The 23515-nt window shown below is 40.5% G+C and overlaps 1 protein-coding gene across 5 annotated transcripts in view; it reads left to right on the top strand.

Moving 5' to 3' along the window:
- The window catches only part of LOC117475454 (protein 4.1-like), a 96319-nt gene that overhangs the window by 39635 nt on the left and 33169 nt on the right, over positions 1-23515 (top strand). For all 5 annotated transcript variants that reach the window (XR_004555169.1, XR_004555170.1, XR_004555171.1 and 2 more), the window contains exons 2-4: positions 16330-16468; positions 16862-17029; positions 21351-21455. Coding sequence is in view for 2 of the 5 variants with exons in the window: in XM_034121670.1 (XP_033977561.1) it covers positions 16430-16468; positions 16862-17029; positions 21351-21455 (312 nt within the window). In the remaining 3 variants the exon portion in view is untranslated. The remainder of the gene's footprint in view (positions 1-16329; positions 16469-16861; positions 17030-21350; positions 21456-23515) is intronic.

Genomic DNA, 23515 nt, shown 5'->3' with positions numbered 1-23515 from the left:
GTTGTATGCTTATTACTTCCCAAACATATACATTTTCACATCAAATGTACTAATTAAAACTCCTTTCTAAAGAGGCCCAATAATGCTCATTTTCTGTTCGCTCTGTTAGCGAAAAACTCTTTCATAGACAGTCTCATGCTTTTTTCTGTTTTTGGAAGGTGAAATGTTTGCTTCCTGTATCGCAACCTCTCGTAGTAATTCCCTAATACCATCAAAGAGATTCAACTTCGCTGTGAAGAGTCGTTCTGTGTAGTATGGTGTAGTTTTGACAAATCCCACAAAATGCTGCACTGTTCCCAAATTCAAAGGTTTCTTTCAAAAAAAAGAAAGAAAGGGCTCCAGGCTTGCTCATGGGAGTCCCAACAATACGTCCCGTGTATTGCCAGCTGATCTCTTTTTATCCCGTGAGATAAATACAGTAAGAGTGAGACAACAACTCAAGTCGACCTGTGAGGATCGGAGTCCTGCTGTGAGGTCTTCCTGACACCCGCCATTTTCCTGCTGATTTATGGCGCTCTCTACGCCTTCTAAGGGTGAAAGCAAATTGAAAGAACCACCTTCGAGGTGACTGCTGTGTGTATAAATGGCGGCTCTGTGTTATGAGGCAGTTAGTTTTGTCCTTCCTACGGTTGATATCCAAGGCTTGCGGCTGTGCTGTTCTCTCTGGATTTATTCCCACAGAGGACAGTGCTTTCTGATGGACTCTGTTTGCAAGGGCATGCTCTTGCAAAACGCAGTCAAGTGTGACCATTAGCATAATATCATGCATAAGCAGTTTGACACAGGGCTTTGTTGGGACAGACAGCAAATAGATCTTCGCAAAATAATAGCAAGGAAGGAAGTGGGAACATATATTGACTGCATGGAGAAAAACATCCTGAAAGATAGGAGTGTAATATATTTTCCTTCTAGAAACAAGTGCTGAAACACACACCTTATCATTGGAGGTTGATTGAAAAAGGTTCTCATTTGAAGCAGAGCACATATTTAAGAAACCCTGTATGCAGCGCCACTAAAAAGGAAAACTAATCTGAGCATTTTGCCAGGAGAACTCTGTGGAAAACAAAGCAGGTATTGTATCAATTGTTGCAACACCGTCATGAGGCAAGACTTCCGCATTGGAAAGGATGGGTTTCACAACAGACAATTTTCCAATCTAGTTATACACTGTACTTATGGACTGGAGAGAATCTAAACGGATGTCTATATGGTCTAATGTCAAAGAGATAGCTAACCCTAACAATGTAATGAATGACTATAAACTGTTGTGTATAACCTGTGTTTCATTACTTTGATTAATACTTATATTCTGATCAGAATAATAACACCAAACTAGTCAATTTGCCAGAAAACACAGGTATAGCTGAGACTTCTTTAGAGGTCCATGGAATATTCAAATGTACTGTCTTCACGTGGCTTTTTGTCACTCAGACCTAAGTAAATGTTTGTTAAGGCTTTAGTCAAACAAGACATGACTCGATGTTTGGAAGCACCGCTGAAAAACAGAGGTGTGTTGGAAAAAGCCAATTTCAAGAAAGGAGATTGATCATTGAATGCTGCTTTCTGTCATATTGAAGGTGCACCTATCACAAAGTATATATCAACACATTATCAAAAGATGATGTTTATCGCGAAAGGGTTAGGATGCAGTGATGAAATGATTGCCTTTGCAGTTCCTCTCGGTCTTACGGGGCTTTTTAGTGTCCTTCTGCTTGTTTTTTAACTCTCTTTATCTGTTCCCAGTTAAAACATGTTAGGCTATAATAAACCCACTGTACGTTCAGGTGGTTTTTGATGTCAAATCATAGCTAGAAGTAGAGATAGAATTGATGATTATTCAGAGATAGAAACTTTCTCCAAATAACGCCCGTTTGAATCCAAAGTAAGACATTTTATATGATGTGATCTGATGTGTTTTTAAAATGTTGAGGCGGAGCTCTGTCCCTGGTACTTTCTGTTTTTCCACCGGCTGCCTCCGGGCACATGCCTTGGGAAGGGTTTGGTGGTGGAGGTATTATTATTTATTTATGATTACTTTCGTAGGATTTCGTAAATCTCAGGCGAGTTTTTCCCTTATATCCTCAGGCCAAAAATGTATTTTAACACTAGAACCGCCAATCGGGTCAATTTGACCCAGAGCTGTTTTTTATTGTGTGTAACTTTTTTTCAATAAAATATTAAAGTCTTCCAGTCCGTGACTTTTCCTGAAAGTGTGTTATGTAGCACCCTATGTTGTTAAAAATTGTCAATATGAAGTCAGATTGAAGAAATCGCCCAAAAAATTGCCATTTATACCTATTTCCGCCAAGCGGGTCATATTGACCCCACCCCTTTTCATATAAACATGACATGTTGCTATAGCAACGCCTTTTGTCTACTGCGGTTCCTTATAGATTGAGAGATAGATTGAGAGAGAGAGAGATAGATGGATAGATATATTGATAGATAGTTATAGATAGAGAGAGAGAGAGAGAGAGAGAGATAGAGACAGTCTGTAGTGAAGGAGTGTGCTCCCGCTCACGGGAGACTGCTCGCACTGCGCTCCGCAGCAAACAGCTGTGGGGCGAGTTGAAAGTACGTTATGCTGGCCGCGGTGTCTAAATAATGCTTCCGGGCCAGCGGGCCATTTATAATGTCGAGCCCTGAGAGTCCACAGATTATATTGGTATACGTTTCATCCCTGTGCGATCAAAACTCACTGTTCAATAAAATAATATTTTACCTTGAAAATCAATGCATTCTAATAGCGGGTCAATTTGACCCAGGTGGCGGTTTTAGGTATAAAAAATCTCTGGCGGTTCTAGTGTTAAAGCTGATATTCATAACCAGCTTTAGACAGGGGTCACAACTTTGTCACTTTTTTCTCTTCCTGATAAGTTTGCAAAAGGCTTTTTCCGTAGAACGTCAAAAGTTAAGTCCACCCTTAAAGACTAAACCACTTCTGTTCAGCTTATTCAATATCATCACTGCATCAGTAAGAGTTATTTATGCAGTGTTGAAGTGTTTGGGACATTGTACTACGTCCTTGCAAGATTGTTTTTGTGACTTTCACATAAAATAATATCAGACATTATTCAGATATGAGCCCAGAATGTCAAATTGTCATCACATCATGGCGTATGGGAGCGGTGTTGTCAACAAATAATCATTGTCAGCCTTCAGATTCCCTGCAAAGCAATTGGTTTGTTTGTGCATAAAAAATCAATATAATGACAGTTACACAGTAAACAGTGCAACACGGTGCAAGCGTAGGAAGGAAAACGAGGCTTGTAAACACATCACAGTTAAATTAAAAACAAAAAATGTCTACATGAGAACAAAAAGAACATTTAATTATTATAGACCTAATGCAGGAAGGGAAATCAAAGGGAAAGAGAAAGTGTTGCGTGGGAGAATGTGTGTTTGTGTATTTCTTCAAAGGAAAGGCAAAATGAGGGTGAGACTAAGTGTGTGTGTGTGCACCAAACTTCAAGCAGATTGGGTCTTCAGACGAGTCGTGTTAGAAATTGTGGATTTATTGACAGCGTGACTTGAACTGCGGCGAAGAGAAGCTCTCCTCGTCTAATGGAGAACAAACTGTTTTTTGTCTGGGAATCTGTTGAGTTGTCGGCTTCTGAAGTGTCTTGTATTATAGATTTGAACTGAATAGAAAGTATGTTTTTATAGTGGTAAAGAAAGTGACTTTAACTGATGTATTCATGTATAACACTGAGTCTTGACAGATACTAGACAAATACATGTATAATATTGAAGGGACGGTTCAGATTTTTTGACGATGGGATTGTTTGATGTACTTATCCGCAGTGAAGTATAGTACATGACGTTCGGCGAGTCTTCAAATTGCCGACACAGCCTTGATAACTGACATTGAAGCTAAACAATGTATTGCATCTGAAACCAATCTCTTATGTTTTTATGACATTTTAAGCCCAAGAAAAATGTGACTGAGAAAAAAGTGTATCTATGAATTTTTTACTTCGAATGCCCTTTCCGAACATTTACAGTAGTTTTGTCTTTGCATAATACTTGAGTTGATGGGAGGTCAATCGGTTAGTTTCTTTGTGTTGTTTTGTGATCTTAAGGTTTTAAAAGGTTTAGTTCGGCTTCACTAAAGTTACACAATGCCAAAAACATTGTCTGACGCGCAAGAAAACTGTCTTTCCACTGATATGCGTTTGACCTTTTATTTGCAAATGAAACAAGCAAACATACAATTATTTCTAGTCCATATCCAGTATAGTGATTGCGTATTCGGTCAACAAAAACTGTCCTTCCCCAGCTCACTCCCCCTCCATATGACAAAGTGCGCAGGTAAATGCAACCGGATTTAACCAAAAACGTCACCACACAAATCCAATAGACACGCCCACCACCTCTAGTGACTAAAAAAATGTGACGTAACAAACACAGAAAATACTTTACATGTGGCTCTTAGTGCATAGAAAACAGCTTAAGTTCCCCGTCAGGAATGCTGTCTGACAGCCAGGTACTGTGGTTAAAATATTATACAGTATATAAATATATACATTACTTTTTGAGGCAGGTATCTTGTTTTCTAGTGCCCCCCTCCAAAGCGATTAATTGTTTTGCTTGCGTTCGGTTATCCTGGCTAGCTGGCAAACTTGGGGTTAACTGTAATTTACACACTGACTATAGGTGCTTTCACACCGCAGTACTTTTCCCACAAAGGTTCATCAGAACTTAGTTCATCAGAACTCTTTAGTTCTCATGAACTAAGTACAGATCGCGTTCACACCGGAATAAGTCCCTGGGGGAGGATTAGGCAAATGAAGCCGCTGACGTCACTTCGTCTTCTTCTGCTTTGGGTTTACTGGCAGGCCGCAAACAACTTCACGGCGTATACTGCGACTCGAAGTCCCCGGCCGGAAGTCACCGGAGTTGGGGACTGGCTTCAGTAGAAGCTGCTGGGACTCCCTGCAGCTTCTACTGAAGCCTTCCGAGTAAATCGCCAGAACGCCGACACCTCATCTACACCGCTCCCATGTTTTCTTTTGTGTTGCCATAAGTTAGTCTCTCTGCGTTTCTGCGCTGGGCTAATGCTAATGCTAATAATGCTAATGCGAGGATAATAAAATGGCGGCTTCACAAAACTTTTTTGGAGTTTTACGGGGCGTGGTTTGCATTCCGCCCAGCCAATCAGAAATAGGAACCTTTTTCTCCCACGAAAGTACCTGCTCTCTAGCAGGGACTGAAAAGGTTCTCATGAACAAATTTTAGTTCCGGCTCTTTTTGGTGTGAACGCGACATTTCGGAACTATATTGGAACTAAAGTGGGAAAAGTACTGCGGTGTGAACGCATGTACATAATGTACATAAGTACCTCATACAACTCCTCTAAACAAAATCCAAACTATCTCTTTAAAAACTGTCAACAGCTTCTTAATTCTTATCTTTTTTGTGATCAAATGACCTTCAACCCGACTACTCTAAACAGTCGAAACACTTGTGAGTGCAGTTTTAAGAAGGCGCTTAAATGACTGAGTGCAACATTATTGAGACCGCTCTGACCTGTTTGTCCTTTGTTGTCTTCAGCACAAAGCCAAGAAAACAGCTGTAATTATGCTTCTGAGCTACAGGAAATAATTTCCCCACGCATGGATTACAGCGGCAGAGGATCTGGTTTGGGGGGAGCAGCCATTGTGACAGTCTCTCATTAACGCCGAGACAATTACACACTGGCCTTTGAGAATGTGACAGCACTTTTTGACAGGAACTGATAAAATGCGAGGCGGCGTGTGAATGTGTTAGACTCACTCAAGATTAAATGATGCAACATATTGTATGCATATGATGGAATACAAGCGGAACAAACTGTATTTTCATTATGTGGAAAGACAAATAATTCCCTTTGGTGAAGAGAGCCTGGAAGAATGATTAATCAGACATATAGTGGGTGGTGAGAAAAAAATTAAAGTGTTTGAAGACTTGTTGGAGAAGGAGACTGTGACAACGATACACTGGGAAAAATGCTGCTCCAAAAACGAGTTTAAAAAGAATGAAAACAAGGTGTTTTCACTTGAAATAAGTACAATAATCTGCCAATAGAACAAGTGAAAATTAGCTTGGTAAGATTTTTTGAAATAAGAAGGGATATTTAGATGAATCACATCTTGTAATTAGCTGGGAGAACTCATTTTGAACTATATTTGACCAGAATCAGGAAATGCTGTGTTACAATATAAGCCGCAAATGCTCAAAAGTGTTCTGTTTTTTTATGTTAGTGGGTGATTTTCCAATAAATATGTAAAATAAAATCTGAGATACAACTGAAAATAAGATTCTTTGACTTAACAAGATGATGCATTGTCTTAAAGCAAGAGCCTATATCTCACTGCATTGTTACTTCTGAAGTTATTGTGTCTTATAGCAAGTGTAAAGACACATTCTGACTAGATATTAGACAAGATTTCAAGTTTTTGTAGTGTAGTCAAGTCAAGTCAACTTTATTGTCAATCTTCCAGTTTGTATGTACAGACAGAGAGATCGAAAATACTGTTTCCCACAATCCCGAATATAAAAACAAATGTATTACAAATATGTGTGCAAATATGTATATACACAGAAGGCTGTAAAGACACATTTTTACATGTGCGCACATTAAGACCTAAATAAAAACACAACAATCAATAAATACAAAATAACAGTCACTTCAATAGCCTCACTTCGAAAGGCATTAGGCCTCGATGAAGAATTTAGCACATTGTGCTTACAAGCCAACAAGCTTTGTCTTGCCACCATGTGTCGCCTTGCCCTCGAGGCTCATGATGTACAGCCGCCCAATGAGCTCCCACGCCCATGTCCTCATTTCCATGCTCTCTAAGTGCCATGTTTCCCTTTAGCTACGTTACATTTTCTCATTTATCTCAGTATCAGCTGTGAGAAGGGCGAAAAGGAAAAAAGTGTTAGTCCCTGCGGTGTGTGGTGTCTGGCAGCTTCAGGGACAGATCTGTCAGAGACGTCCCTCCTCCTGCATGCACCACTGGAGAAAGGTCAGCTTCCATTAGATGCACTGTGACAGAATGATGTGTCCGCAACAATTTATTAAACCAAGTCTGGCACTGGCTGCCGGTGATTCTCCCCATCTGTGCTGCTCCTCTGAGAGCAGGCACCTTTAGTTTAGCCAAGTTCCTGACTGTGGGCGGCTGGGTTTCTGTTCTCACTGTCAGAAAAAAGGGACATTATGTGACATTGTTTATGAACAGTGGTTGTTTAAAAACATGTATTTGGAAAAGGAGCTTTTTGTATTCGGGATTGTGGGAAACGGTATTTTGATCTCTCACACAAACTGAAAGATTGACAATAAAGGTGACTTTGACTTTGAGCTTTGCACCGTTCATAAAACAGCATTTGAAAAAGAGTATAACACCTGCATTGGAGATGTTTTCAATTTTCATTTTGACTAAAAACTAAAACTGATATAAACTTAAACTAATATAGACAATTGACAACAGGACAAAGAGCAATGCAACATATATAAAATAAGTGCATACTGTAACATCTGCTTATCAGGTTTTTTGAGAGGTTTTTCATATGCCACATGTACAAGTGGATAATTCATAATAGTTCAAAAAGAAGAGAAAATAGTCATTAATAAAATGTGATTTGATACATCTGTAGGGTTGTGCAATTATTATCACCTTCATCATCATTATAAAACAAGGATATATCTATAATTGTTGCATCTCCGCTTTGCATTCAGATATACTGAGCGCATGTTTTTACTACAGCTGCACAGAGGAAACACGCTTTTTTTCTTTTCCTCTGGGGGTGATTCCAGTCGGCTGCAGGAATGTGGAGCTTGAGGAGTCATGCAGCAGTTGTTGTGGCTCTACTTTTACTCCAGCCTCAGTCCTTCCTCTCAGGCTTCATCTGTCATCATGCATTGGCCGAGGCTCATCCCGGAAACTAAGCAGAGCACTGAGCGGCCTCTTCAGATTTGAGAGGTGTCAGGGCTGAATCGCAGGAAGAGAATGTCCACAACTCGAGTGGAGAAAAAAAAATCGCATCACTTTACACACGGTGCTCGGGGGCGATGCCTTCGTGGCTTCAATCAGCGTTACACTGAAGTTGTCAGTGTGTGAGACGGCCGTATGTGTGATGTTGGTGAAAGAGAGCAGTGTGTGTCCTTCAGCCTCCCATCCCTCTCTCTCTCTCTCTGAGTGACTGCATGAACTGTCACTGACACGTTGAAGTGTGCCGTGGATCACTAGGAAGCACTGCTGCTTTCTAGGAAGAAGAGCCAGAGTTGTTGACAACATGATGGTCCTGAGAAACAAAGGAACGCTTTATGAATAAACACGTGAGGCGCGGGGTCGATACTGAGACAGGAAGAGGAAGAAAGCGCTGGAAAACCACTTTTCCACCTGTTAATTTTGAGGTTTTAAGCTATTTTGCATACATGGCAATTTCTTTTTTTTTTACTAGTGGGAAGAAAACTTAAACAAAATCCAATTTAGGTTCATATTTTTCTTCACTTTGTCTTTTTGTGTCTGTAGATTTCTCCTAAAGACACCAAAAATATCAGAATCTTAAAATGTAAATCAATTTGTAATCTAATTAATGGGGGAAGGGGAGAGTTTTAATGCTGATATCTACAGTATTAGTACTAATTAATATTAGTTGTCTACCCTATTTTCCTATATTGCCTTGCAAAATGTATGGACTCTTACAATATACTGTAGTTTTCTCAAAGAGTGTTTTTTCTCATACTCTGAGCCCAAAATCTCCACTTCAGTAGCACTTTAAAACGTTCCAGTTTCATTCCCATCTATATTCTGAAGAGTTTTTGGGGGAGGGGTTTGTTCATTTATAATTCATGATCAGATTTATATAACATTTTATTCCTGGAAAATGGTGGAAATAGATTTTTCAAGGCTGCTGACCATTATTTCTTATTTACGGAGAGATTTCCAAAATTGCGATTTTTGACTCGTTGAACCTGGTTTATCCAAGTTAGCTTTATGTTCTGGAAATATATTAAGATTACGCTTTTTAAAATGTCTCACTTGCATACTTGAACATAACAATTCAGAGAACCAATATAATAAATACTTTTGTTTATGTAAGTGTTCAACTAAGTCTGTTGGTGCTATCTTAATCTTTAACCGTAATGTCCATTTGTAATCCATTGACTTTTCACCAGCGCCACCATGAGGTTGGGATGTGTTTTTTTTTCACAAGTAATATTAGATGGATTTTCATGAAATGTGGTAGCCTACATATTCACATCATCCTCAGAGTGAACCGTAATGACTGGAGATCCCTGTGGCTTTCAATCTAATTCCATTATCAGGTCAAAGTTGAACAGATACCTATCGAGCTAATGGTGGTTTAATCCGCCTCAATTGTACTTTGGGATAACTGCTTATTAGCTAGCAAGCTAAAAAAGTAGGCAAACATTGCTATACACCTCTTAATACTTAGATAACGAAGAGGGCTCTTGTAAAGTGCAAACCTCTGCCAAGACTTTTTTCATGAAAGTAGTAATACGCTACGTGACTTGGATCTGCCCCAAAATCGAATGGGTTCTTCCTGGGAAATTGCAACACCCTTCCACCCAGTTAAATGAACATTGGGCCAGTATCTTTTTAGTAAGACTGCTGAACAACTGACCAACAAACGGAAAAATCCCTCTTTGGCAAAGGTAATTGTATGTCCGACTTGAACTCTGCCTGCCTGTAGTCCAAGATTTATACTTCTATCTACAGTGTGTGCTGTAGATCACTGTCACTACACCGTCGAACAGTAATCTTGTAAAATGTTTTTACTTTTAGCCGTAAATAATGTTGTCTCTTTTGCCTAGCATGATTTAAAACCAGTGGTCCAGGTGTATAGAGAGTCTAACTCATTCTGCTTACATACATTTGACCTTAAACTAGAAGGTCGACAATTTAATTCTCCTTGTATTAAATGAAGTGGAATTGAACAGTGAAATATGTGCACTCATTTAATTCAGGCATGAACAAGAAGGGACCTCAGTGAGCACAGACCTCAACCAAAAAAGGTTTCAATAAATGAAAAAGAATCAACTTCGTTTGTCAGATCCACTCCAAAATAATGGGTTTTCTGTGGTCCATGCTTCACCCTTTTACCAATTTTAATGGCATTCGGGCTGGTTTGTTCTATTACCCTGCTGAAAAATAAACCAAAAAGCTCATGGCGTAGGTTTGATAGCTGTAGCTGCAGACCTGAAGACAAACACATATGCAAATAACTCACAAGCTAGTGAGGTGATCCACTTAACTATTGTGTTTTTGTCTGGCTTGCTCTGATGCCACTGCACTTCTCTTTGTGATGACTCGGCTGCATTGTGCATACAGTGCATGCCAATGGATAAATGTGATTAAGACCATGGCTTGTACAATGGAATTAGAGTTGTGTATCGGCCAAATAGTGCTGACTGCGCCTGTCAGAGGAGAAGCAGGCAGTAGATGTTTGAGCGGGGGGTGGGGGGGTTAGCATCGCTACCGCTAACCATAGGGAAGTCTGTGACATTTCCTTTTGAGTCGCGATGGCACATCATCTCATTTCCTCCCTCTTGTCAATTCTTAGCGCTCCCGTTTACCCTTGATCCCTCTGTCTTTCTAGCCGCCTCATCTTTTGGCCCTCACATCTTCTTCTCCTTGTTCAGTTTTCGGCTTTCTGTTTTTCTCTGTCACTCCACGAGAAAAAAATACTCTATGCTGTTACCATGGCAACTGCATCTGTGAGCTGAGCCAGTACTCTTCCATAGACATGCGCTCTCCCCCCATACTAAGATTTAAGCTTACCTCTGATGAGAAAGATGCAGGAGGAATGAAGAGAAGAGGCTGTGCTTGTTAGCGTTTCATGAACCCTCCGAGGGAGACATTGTGCTTTTCTCTTTGATGAACCATTGTTACCGATGGCAGATATCAAAGACAGACATTATCAGTGAACTGCACACAGTGTACAACAAAGGCAACACGCTGCACTGTACGGTGCTTTCTTCTCCTCTGCAGAGGTCTCGCTCGCTAGTTTTACAGAGGTAATTGTGGGTAATGGTGTGATACAGGAAATGAATGCATTTAAAGGGCTCCACTGAAATCAATCTATTTTAATTTGGCAACTAATCTGATGTCATGAGGCGATGTCTAAATTAAGGGTCCCCATTTTCCACAAACTAAATTAGGATTACGTGATTTGCATTTTTAAAGAGGTCCAAGTATGCGTTTGGGGGGTTTTCCCTTTCCTGTAATGTGTTATATAGATTCCCTGTGTTCCCTCCAAAGTGAGTTTCTCTCTAACACACTTCCCCCCTGCCTGAAACTCCTCCATTAGATTCCTTTGATTTCTTCTGTAACGTAGTGACATCACTTTGTAACACTCGCGCTTCTTTTGGTTATCACTCAAACACATTGGACGTGATGTGATGAAGGGGCGGGACATCTCTAAGCGTTTAACCAATCACAACAGAGCCGGCCAGCTAACCAATCAGAGCAGACTGGGCTCTGGTTTCAGACAGAGGGTGAAAAGAGGTGCTGCAGCACAGGCAGTATGAGAATAATAAAGAACTTTTTGAACATTAAAGCATGGAGACATGTCTCAGTAGAGGAACAAACAACACATATGAACCTGAAAATGAGCATAATAGGGCCCCTTTAATGTTGTGTCCTCATAGGGCTTTTACAATTTTGGCTGACATATCGTACACAACGTTTGTGACCACTTCAACACAACAGCAACTATTGATTTGGCTGGTCAGAGAACTGGTCATGTTTGGCTGTGTGCTCGTTAATGTGTTGAGAACAGAAGTGAAAGATGTCCACAGTGGGGAGCATAGATGGCGAGATGGGCTGTTTTCAGATTATTTGTTACTGTGAACATAGCACAGGAGACTGGAGTATTCTCACAGACAGCTGTAGACGGATGCATTGTGTCATGAAGCCCAGATGGATGTTAAGTGAAGGAGGACGTCAGCGTCTGGTCCACTTGGTCCGGATGAGAAAGTGCGCACCTGTATTGCACACTGAGAAGACGCTTGTTATTTTCAGCTTGAATAGATCTGACTAGGAGTCGAATGCGATAACAGTGAGACAGCGGCTTTTCGCCATCTGAACACCACACATGATGGATTTTTCCCTTCCAATCAGGAAGTGTATTTGGCATTCGCATCTGTAGGGGTTTCTATAACTCTGAGTCAGGAATAGCTAAAAAGAGTCCAGGAAGCTTCTCTTCAAGTTAACAGCGTTTTTAATACAATGATACAATAAGTTTGCAAAAGTACTCGGCCGAGGTCTTCCTTCCAATTGCAAGGATGAGAAAGAGAGCGGATATCGTGTTTACATCACATATTATCATCTAAAGTCTTCTCCCATTGGCTGAAGTCGACGGGGGCGGGTCCACGACACGTCCTGCCTTATTGTCTTCTGCTGTCTAATTTTACAATTCTTCAAATATCTGTTCGTCATTTAAAGGGGACCTATCATGCAAAATGCACTTTTGTACGTCTTTTATACATGAATATGTGTCCCCGGTGTGTCAGGGAACTCACCAAGTGTCAGAAAACACAACCCTCTCTCTTTTCCTCCATACCCAAATCTCTAAAAACAGGGCTGCAACGGATCTGATACAGATTTGAAATTGTTCTGACGTCAGAAACAGGGTGCTCCGCCTGTATGGGCAACTCTCCACCTATCAGGGGAATGGGGGGTTGGGCCACGGCCATTGCCGCCCGAAAGCGCTGGAGACACTGTAGTACATATGCCAGGCCTGTAAGTGGCGCTGCAGTCTGCCACAAAAGCAGCGAAGAAGACTTCTCACAGAATCAGCCCTTGCAAAAACAGGGCTGGAAAAGAGCAAATAGAGCGAAATGAGGCATGGCTAAAATGCATGATCTGTTTGGTATTTTGAAAAAAAAACTTCACAGACATGTTTTATATACAGTAGGTATGGCCCTACAATATATTATTAAAATATAGCATGATCGGTCCACTTTCAACTTTCCATAATAACAGTATTGCAGCGTAGATGAGTGAGAGTTGAAGACAGTGTGTTTAGTATGTAACTCCACGTGTCATTCTCCTTATATTGACATTCACGATATACTATTAGCTACATGCTAATGGCTAACAACACCATCCGGTTCCGGAGGTCCATGGTGTCCCCCATATTCAGTCTGTGGGAAAACACTATGACAGTATATAATATTATTTAAAGTTCCAGTAAAATATATTGTTTTATTCCTTACACATCCATGATTCAGCCAGTGGAATAAAATGTATTCAGCAACTTCTAGTCCAGTGCCTGAGAGAGAAGATGAGTGGACATACCACTCCACGCCTCACTGTTCTCCCCAAGGAGAGGAATTCATTTCTGTCAAATCTCTGTGATTGTAAGTAATGGCAAGGTTGTGATAGATTAGAACAGGAGGCGGAGGAGGGAGGTGGAAGGGTTTCACACTCCTTTAACCATGTGCAAAATGTCAAGACCTGCCCTGATTGGTTGCCAGAGGGGGTTTGTCTCTCCTCTGAACCAGTGTTAACCGGATAAGTTCCCACATCAATCGCCAGCCACGATCCCCTATAACCCCCCCCCCCCCAAGCATAATGTTGATGTGATTTGCTGCTCGCGGGCCAGAGAGACCTCTCGGGTCAAACCGAGACTGGATTAAATACAAAGACCTGGAGTAATGTCAGGGGAATTCTATTATACACAGGCATTGTTTCTTTATGCTGTGTTGAGAGGATACCACTGAGGACATGTTCTCATATAATGGGCCTCGTCTTCATTTAATGAAAGGTCACAAAGAACATGTTCCAGGGTCAGAAGCTTTCTTTTAATCTGCTGGGGAATAGGAACGCAGATGGTTAATAAAACACTGGGCTTACCCATAACACTAAACATTGTAAAATAAAATATATTTGTCAATGATGCTCGATGTCTTATAGAGCACAAACTTAAAATGTTTTATTCCAATTATTACCAAATCTGCACTTTAGCTTTTCACTTGCCTTTCAATAAATTGTCCACTATGGTTTTGTTGATTGAAGAAGACATGTTATGCAAATGTTCAGGTTCATATCAGTATAGTGTCTCTACTTTAAAGAGTCCTCTCCTGCTGATGATCAGGTGTATATCAGTATGTAGTGTCTCTACTTTAAAGAGTCCTCTCCTGCTGATGTTCAGGTGTATATCAGTATGTAGTGTCTCTACTTTAAAGAGTCCTCTCCTGCTGATGTTCAGGTGTATATCAGTATGTAGTGTCTCTACTTTAAAGAGTCCTCTCCTGCTGATGTTCAGGTGTATATCAGTATTTAGTGTCTCTACTTTAAAGAGTCCTCTCCTGCTGATGTTCAGGTGTATATCAGTATGTAGTGTCTCTACTTTAAAGAGTCCTCTCCTGCTGATGTTCAGGTGTATATCAGTAGTGTCTCTACTTTAAAGAGTCCTCTCCTGCTGATGTTCAGGTGTATATCAGTATGTAGTGTCTCTACTTTAAAGAGTCCTCTCCTGCTGATGCTCAGGTGTATATCAGTATGTAGTGTCTCTACTTTAAAGAGTCCTCTCCTGCTGATGTTCAGGTGTATATCAGTATGGTGTGTCTCTACTTTAAAGAGTCCTCTCCTGCTGATGTTCAGGTGTATATCAGTATGGTGTGTCTCTACTGGGACATGTCTCCATGCTTTAATGTTCAAAAAGCTCTTTCTTTTTCTCATACTGCCTGTGCTGCAGCACCTCTTTTCACCCTCTGTCTGAATCCAGAGCCCAGTCTGCTCTGATTGGTTAGCTGGCCGGCTCTGTTGTGATTGATCAACCGCTTAGAGATGTCCCGCCCCTTAGCCTATGAGGTACAATATGTTGGAGTGCTTATAACACTACATGAAAGGTAGCATAATAGGGCCCCTTTAACATATTGTATTGGGAATATTACAGTATGAGGTGTGAAGGTCTATGAAGTATTTGTCGGGAACAAAGAATGAAGATTTCTCCTCACTATTCCATGTGTGTCAATGTGAAAATATCCTTAATATCATTCCGGTGAGCCTCTATGAGACGTGCTCACAGTGCACACCTCTCTAAACCAAGAAAACTGGCTGCCCACTACTTTAGCAGTTCTTATTATTCAGTCCACCCACACCATGCAACTAAAGGCAATGCATTCCAACTGATTTTCAGGATAATAAAGACATTGACAAAGTGATGTAGAAGTTGAGGAGGTGAAGCTATAGGAAACTGGATTACCATTAAGAAAAAAAAGCACTTGTATATGTTTTTATTAGACAAATCGGTACCACTTTACAATAAGACTACCCTTATAAAGGATTCATAAAGGGTTTATAATTAGGTTATGAATTAGGTTGTAAACACTTTATTAATCCTTAAGAACCATTTATAAACCAGTTCTAACATAGTTTTCATACATCAACACAGGCTCACTATTTGGCAAGATGACTAAGCCTTATATTGGCTACTTAGCGAGAATCAACTCAGTGAGCAACAGATACCAAGGATGCTGGCTGATGAAGAAGACGAAGTAAGCTAAGTAGCCAATATAAGGCTTAGCAGTACAGATAAATGTGGGCTCACTATTTGGCAAGCAACCGGTCACAGTTGCCCTGTGTATCTCATGTCTTATAAAAGACTATTAATGATTTATAAAGTGTTCACAACCTAATTAATAAATGAATTACAAACTATTCGTAAACCCTTTATAAGTGTAGTCTTATTGTAAAGTGGTACCGACAAATCAAATGCAACACTTTGACGTGACCCTGCATATTACTTTAACTTATCTTGAATTTAGTTACATGCTCCATGAAGCAATACAGACTGCAGAATTACAAGCATTCATACCCACTCGGCGATGATAATACCCTTATCTGATTTTAAGGTTGCGACTAAAGGAACAGTTTGAAGCCATGGCCATCATGATTAGTGCTCACGGTCTTATTCGCTAATTCATTTTTTTGGTTATCACCGCCTTAGCGCTGGAGTTTGTCTTGCTTAAATAGATGATGATTATCTGGCTCAGTGAGGGATTCTATAATTAAAGTAAATGTCCTTGAAGGCAAGGTGAACTAAGTCTGTGGAAATAGTGTTGTATCAAGAAGCTACAGCTTTTCAGAATTTGTAATGAATGTGGGTTTCTGGTGCCAGCACTGCCATTATTTAAGGGTGATTGCAATTTGGGTATTGCATTTTCACGGTCTCAAGAGCTCCCGCTGTCATCGCAGCTCATTTGAGGCAGGGAGAAAGCATGCATTAAAGATTTGGACATGGCATTTTGAAGAGAGGCTCTGCAGTTGAGACACTATTTTAACATATTTGTTGTTTTCTTGTCTTTCTCAGGTTGGTGTTACTTCTCTGAAGAGACGAGGCAAGAGGCAAGAGTCCGAGGCAAAGTGATCGAGACAGGAGTCCTCCCAGACAGCAGGGGGCAGCAGCGAGCATGCAGGAATCAGCCTCAGACAGCAAGATGGCCAAACAGGTCAGCATGAAATTAATTACTTTACTTACTAGAATTTCTTGATATTGCCAACCATTTTTTCTGGTCTGAAGCAGTCTTCAAGTCCCTATTCAAAGATAATATGACTAGTATTTCATTTCTTATATCTGTTTTGTCCCAGTATTCAGTGCTTGCCTATCAATGTAGTTTCCATTAGGTCTACAATATGCTGAATAAGCACACTGGCACAAAAAGCCATTAACTAATAAAGTCACAATACAGGTTCTACACCAATGACTTTCTCATAGGCCATTACAATCATATAACAAAATTGTATACTGATAAAGATACACCTTCCAGTTACAACTCATGTATCAGTCAGATAAAATGAATAACTGTGTCATTCGACTATCCATTTTATCCATTTATGTTTAGGACCAGAACTCCAAGTATCTGGATGAAAATAGAGAAACAGACGACATGTCGGAGAAAACGTCGCCAAACAAGAACCTCAAATCTCCCCAGAAAGGCTCCAAACGACTCAAAACCGCCCCCTTCAAAATCACCCTGCTGGACACATCGGAGTTCGAAGGCGAAATTGAGGTACGGACAGTGGAAATTAAGTTTCTTTTACAATTAGTCTTAACAAGCTTTGAACAAAGAACGAGAAATATGATTATTTTCCTTTGCAGTTTTGGCCTTTGTGGGCAGTTGTGTGTTTTATAGTGCTGCTCTGAGCGGATAAAACAGACAAAGAGAATACAATAAAAGGGTGCCATGCATTGCTGAGAGATCACCAGGGGGCCGAGCCAAAGCAATGTTACACATTTTCAGAAATGCACACAGTCGTACAAAAATAGTTCAACATGAACGCTTTCCTTCTAAACCAGATCTCTGTTGGCATTACTCAAGCAAAGGGATGAGGACATTTACCGCTCGCTTGCAAAGGGAACTGAAGGCATGCATAAGAAAGGAGAGAAGAGAAAGATGTAAGTGCATAGCCTTAAGATAAATGCACCGAAAGAAGCCGGAGATTTTCCGTCTCACAGCGGCACACTTCTGATAGAATAGGTCTTTCTCTCCTTTTGAAATGTACTTTGCAGGATTGTGATGGCAGGAATTCATATCCATTTTCTTAACTGACTATGCTGCATTATTTTAAGCTTCTTGTTCGGGCTTAACTTCCATTCCCACTCACTGAGAATCTTTCCAGACACCCAAATCCAAGGCGTGATGTCTAGCACCGCTGCTTCTGTTGACCAGATTTAAGAGATAATGCCAATTGGTGGCATACGGCGTGAGTCACAGCCTAGTACTCTGCCTCTTCAACTCTTCAGAAAAACTGTCTTGAGGACTGGAGATGTATTGCATATGTTTATGGTTAAGGCCTGGGAATAACAATTGGGTATAACCTCAAAACTTTCTGGGTCTAACTGGTACAATTTCCTCAAGTATCAAAAAGTGTAAGTATTGAAGTTATCAAATGACAAAACAGGACCTTGCCTTTGAAGATGACCCATATTTTATTCTGGAACCCCTATTCGTAAGAAACAGTGTCTGATAGTACATTAAAACACTGGCAAGTGAACCATACCAATGTTATTTATATGACAATTTTAATTTCTCTCACCCAAAATACTTGGTTATGAAAGGTTATAAGAATTGGACAAAGATGTAGTGGGTCGCTTTGTATGCCCACCTAAAGGGTTTCCCAATGCAACTTGCTACCTGTGCCGTCATATAGTTTGCATGACCTCAAGAGGTTGCATGTAAGTAAAAGGTAATCAAAACTATTTTAGTTTCTTGAGTCTTGCATTGACTTTCTGATTTCAGAGTTTTGTTATTACTGTAAGTTAGCATTGACTGCTTGCTCAGATGCTTATGCGTGTTACTTGTAGTTTTTGACCTGTGCTGTCGTTTAGGTTGCATGTCAGTTAAAGGTAATCAAAACTGACTCAAGACTGTGTGACTTTCTGAGTTTAGGGTTTTGTCATTATTGTAAGTTAGTTCTGAATGCTTGCTCAGATGTGTATGCTTGTTTACAAAAGTAAAACAATCCAAACCATAAAAACACTTAGACTACAAGTTCCACCCTTTTTTTTTTCTGGAGCTTTAAACTGTATCACACAATCTTCTAACCGCTCAATATTCAGCACATTTCTGCACAGCTCCACTTTGAAAACACACCGATATTTATTTTCTATTTTCTATTGTAAATTGTTTTCATTTATGTATATTGACTTTTGTTAGTTGCTATGCACCAGATCCCTTAAACATCCAATTCATGTGAGCCTACATTTTGATTCCAAAACATTGATCAGTTTCTTTGTATTTTGTTAATTACATTTTTCTTTTCCTATTACCCTGTCTAAGGTACAACAATATATTGTATCGGTACCCACATTGATTAAGTATTGGTGCTAAAATCTTTATTAGATGTTAAGGGTCACAGGATGTCCCTTTTTCTCCAATAAAAGCCGTCAGCACAGGCTGCTAACATGCTGCTAGGAGATCTATCGTTATTACATATTTGCAATCCAGGTGCAGCCAAGGAGAAAATAGAAAAGCAACGTTATTATCAGCCAGCCCTTAGGATACTTATGCACAACTGAATTAAACTTTGTGTGTGTTGGGGGAAGGGCGGTATTACTGTATGTGTGAGTGTGTGAGGTAAGAATATCAGGAATGCTATGCATACACCAACACTCTCTCAGCATTGTGAAAACATTCTGCAAAACCCTGGGGCCTTTTCAGAACAACAATAGATAACATTATGAAAGCTTTTGTCTTTGAAGCTCCTAAATATTTGAATATGCCCGTCATGCACAAACGATGCACAAAGTAGCCTCTTGTTTAGTCTCTCGTTCTTTTAATTCTAGTTAGGGGAGAGCCTAACACATCCAGGTCTTGGCAGGCTTGCTCCTACTTCCTGTTTTTAATTGTTGGTTTCTAGCTTCATGCCTGTCACATTCAAACCTCCCTTGCACCACCATGAGTTGCTAATAACAGTGTTGAGTGAAGGCAGGCCACGCTCTCCCTGTAGGAGGTGCCACATTCACGGGGTAATTAAGTCACTTGTCGTGGACGCATGGGTGAGCCTCTCTGTGGTCCTCGGGCAGGAGAGGAGGCACCACGCCCAAACTCATTTCACTCACCCCTGACTTCTCCCTCTGCTCACTGGAGTGTGATCCGCCTGAATGGTAAAGCCTGGCTGAGCAAAACAGGGCTATTTTGAGCGAAATGTTGTGTTTAATGTTGTCTTTCTACATAGATTATTTTGGATGTCTATTCAGGTGGCAGCGCTGAAATCATTAATGTACAATTGAATATGTAATTGTTCCAGAGATAGACTTCATCATGTCATGGATTATTAAGACTCCACATGCTGATTTGTTAATTAAATGTTGTCACTCGTGTCTTATAACGTACGCTTGCTTTACTTTGACACTCTCGCCGTGCGGGACTTACTGACTGACATGATGAGAGATGATATGCACGTTTACATAATTGCTCCACCAACCTTTCACCCATATTTAGGCAATTGTTGAACACCTTTTAAATTCCTTGCATTCAGATATTAGTAAAACAGACAGTAGAGGGATAATTCTGCATCTGTTTCCCTGGCAACTGGTTGCTCCACCTCACAAAGTAAGCTCCAGGGGAGGAAGTGTGTGTGTGTGTGTGTGTGTGTGTGTGTGTGTGTGTGTGTGTGTGTGTGTGTGTGTGTGTGTGTGTGTGTGTGTGTGTGTGTGTGTGTGTGTGTGTGTGTGTGTGTGTGTGTGTGTGTGTGTGTGTGTGTGTGTGTGTGTGTGTGTGTGTGTGTGTGTGTGTGTGTGTGTGTGTGTGTGTGTGTGTGTGTGTGTGTGTGTGTGTGTGTGTGTGTGTGTGTGTGTGTGTGTGTGTGTGTGTGTGTGTGTGTGTGTGTGTGTGTGTGTGTGTGTGTGTGTGTGTGTGTGTGTGTGTGTGTGTGTGTCATTATTTGTAAGCCAGCCTTTACATTACCATACTTATATTCCTTGTTCTATATTTAACAGCGGCATATGGAGCCGGTGCATAGATTGACGATATTGAGTCAACATGTCATGTGACCCATACAATGAGAGTCAAAACCTGTTTAAGTATGAGCATTGTGTTGCATGAAACCAGCTCACCAAGCAGTTAATGGCTTTTCATTAATTAAATTACAAAGCAATCAATACTAGGGAATTCAATTACTTTAAATCAGATAAGGGTTATTCGATTTTGTAGATATCAGAATACCGGCTAACTAGGTTTTGTACCTATGACCTTCATGTGCTTACCAATGGGCTACTATGATGACAAATGTCCATAGTGTTTCATTCTATAACTACATTTGATGCAGACCTCTATGAGCTTTACCAATGTGACAGTCACTGCTTACATACTTCGAAATATTGGGTGCGCCAATTGAGTCCAAACTGAATTATCTTATTGACTATTGAATGGTTTATGGATATTTGTTGACATTTATCTTCAGCACCATGAGCAAAAATGTGTATTTGTGCATCCTGGACAAAGAAATAAACACACAAAGAAACTCCACCTTGAATTAACTTGTATCCTGACGGTGAATTGAAACATTCCTGAAATGCTCATCTTGAACTATTGTCAATAGCAGAGTAAATCTCTGCCTTCAGTACAAAGACCAATCCACCCAGGCAATTCCCCACACCATTTCTACTGTGAAGTGTTTGAGGCACTCTGACTGTGACACAGCGCTAAATGCTGCTTTATTGCTTTCAGAAAATGAGAACAGGAATGCAATCTTAAAGCACAGCTGTCTAATGGGGTCTGACATTGATGACTCAAATGTTGCCCAATACGAGTTACACACAGTATTTCCCCTGCTTTCTTTTTCTTCTTGACCTTTTTTAACACTCTGTTTTGTATGTTGTCTTTGCAGAAACACTCCAAAGGACAGAGCCTGACAGACATGGTGTGTGAGCATCTCAACTTATTGGAGAAGGACTACTATGGTTTGACCTTTGCTGACACCGACACCCAGAAGGTCAGTGACTTGTGTACCTCATAACCCTCATGGGGCATTTCGGCACATAAACACATCGCTCACAGGACAATCTGTATTCCTCTCACTTGTTGGCTGGGTCTAGCTCTCTCAGGGGTGCACTATCCAACAAAGATTGGGCTTGACAAAAGGCATTTGGAGAACAGTTTGGGGGAAAAAGACAGAAACATGACTCATACTCTTTGCAAGACGTGAACTGTGTGGGAGATTCAGTTGTTCAAATATTTCAGAAAGGAAGGGCTGCTCTGACATAATCTGAGTTAAACCTCCATTGACTGAAGCCAAGTGCCGATGTTTATCAGGAACATTTGAAGAATAGTTTGGTCAGAATGTTAACTGGCCACTTATTAGCTTACCCTAAGCCATGGCTATAGGCACGTTTTAATGCAAACCTATGTAATAGAACAACAAAAGCAAAGAATGGTCGTAAAGACAGCAACTAGCCATACCGTAGGGACATAACTGCAAAACCTCATTATGTGTATTGAATTCAGCAAGATTTAGTGATACTGCTTATCAATTCACTGTCGAGTTTGGGAATTGTTATTTCTTCTTTCAAAAGTTACACAGTCTTAACTTTAAGGTCAGCCAGACTAACTCGCTCTAAGCAAAAGCGTTGATGTGATTTACCAAAAGACCCTAACTTGTCAGACGCACTTTAATTATTTGGTTCTGTCCTCTGAGGTTTAATTATCTCTGCTTCTGATACATGCGTACATTCAGTAAAATCCAATCAGCTCACGACCATTTTGACATTTCTAGAAGAAGGTATGAGTGTGTTTTTTCTCTGTGACTTGTTTGGGTGCACAGACCAGGCGTATTATCTTATAATTGACTAAATGACTCTGTACTGATGGGTCCTAGCCGTCGGCACGTATTAAAGCTCTTTCTCAGATGTATGAGTTTTGATTGACACAAGTCTCCCTTAGGGAAGGTTTGTGGTTGCACAACAAGGCTACCGAGGAACCTGCTGCCTTTTGAAGATAGGAGAAATGACAAGACTAAGTCCCTTTTAACACCTGGAGCATATCCTCTGTCACCTTTATCAGCTTTGCCAGCTCACCTGTTGTGACTTGATGTGACGGAGGAGTCTTTGGAAGGAGCATCGGCCCACACAGACAGGTTAACTGGGGTGTTTAAAGAGGTAAACAGGCTTGAAGTTCAAATATTTGTGCTCTTTTTGAGGGTAGGTAAGGCTGCGGCTTAGCACGATATGACAGGCTCCTCAAAGAAAGGCTTATCGGAGGGCAGATTGAGCCTGCTGTGTGGGGTCATCTCTGATTGATTTATCAAACAAGCCTGAGAATTGAAATGTCATTTCCGATGCCCTTTCTCTGTCTCGGTTGGGGGAACGAGGATTTAATGAGTAGAACATTTATTCCGTGTGATTGCTTCATGAACTGAGGTTGCGAAAAGCGTAAGCGAAGCCTTGAAGAGTCGGTGATTAAAAGTTCGCCCTGATTTCTTGCGGAGAAAGGCAAAGCAGCGGAGAGCGTCCTGCTAATTGAGTGCTCTCTGGCCTCTGCAGATATAAGATGGATGCAGGGGGACGATAAATGCCCGCGGCTCATTAAAGTCTTTAGCGGCCTGATTAAACACCGGAGGAGAATGTGTATTTATGCCAGTGTACATGAGTGTGTGTGTGTGTACATAATTGCACAGTTCAAATTGCCAGATGCTTGCAGATTGACCAACATCGCAATCATGCCACTGATTTTTAAGTTCTGTAAGGTATTCAGGTTAGCAGAGATCACCGTCACAGGATAAAGGATCGGAGTAGAAAATTATAATAGCTCATGTTATTGTGTTTGTAAGTGAATAGAAATATTTTTTTTCGTCTTTTTTTTTATGATTCATTTAGTATCTGCAATAAAGGTTATTTGTGGTGCTTTATGAAATATCTTTGTTGTTTTTAGTAGTAGAAAAACAAGGCATAGATTTACCACATCGATTTGTTTAAATGTTCTGGCAGGATAGAAATGACATTTTCCCACATATTTTATATCGTTACGAAACATGTTTAAGTACAATTTAATGTAGGG

The sequence above is a fragment of the Trematomus bernacchii genome, unplaced genomic scaffold (genome assembly GCF_902827165.1).
Source record: "Trematomus bernacchii unplaced genomic scaffold, fTreBer1.1, whole genome shotgun sequence".
NCBI classification, from domain to species: Eukaryota; Metazoa; Chordata; class Actinopteri; order Perciformes; family Nototheniidae; genus Trematomus; species Trematomus bernacchii.
This window is presented reverse-complemented; position numbering and strand designations above follow the sequence as displayed.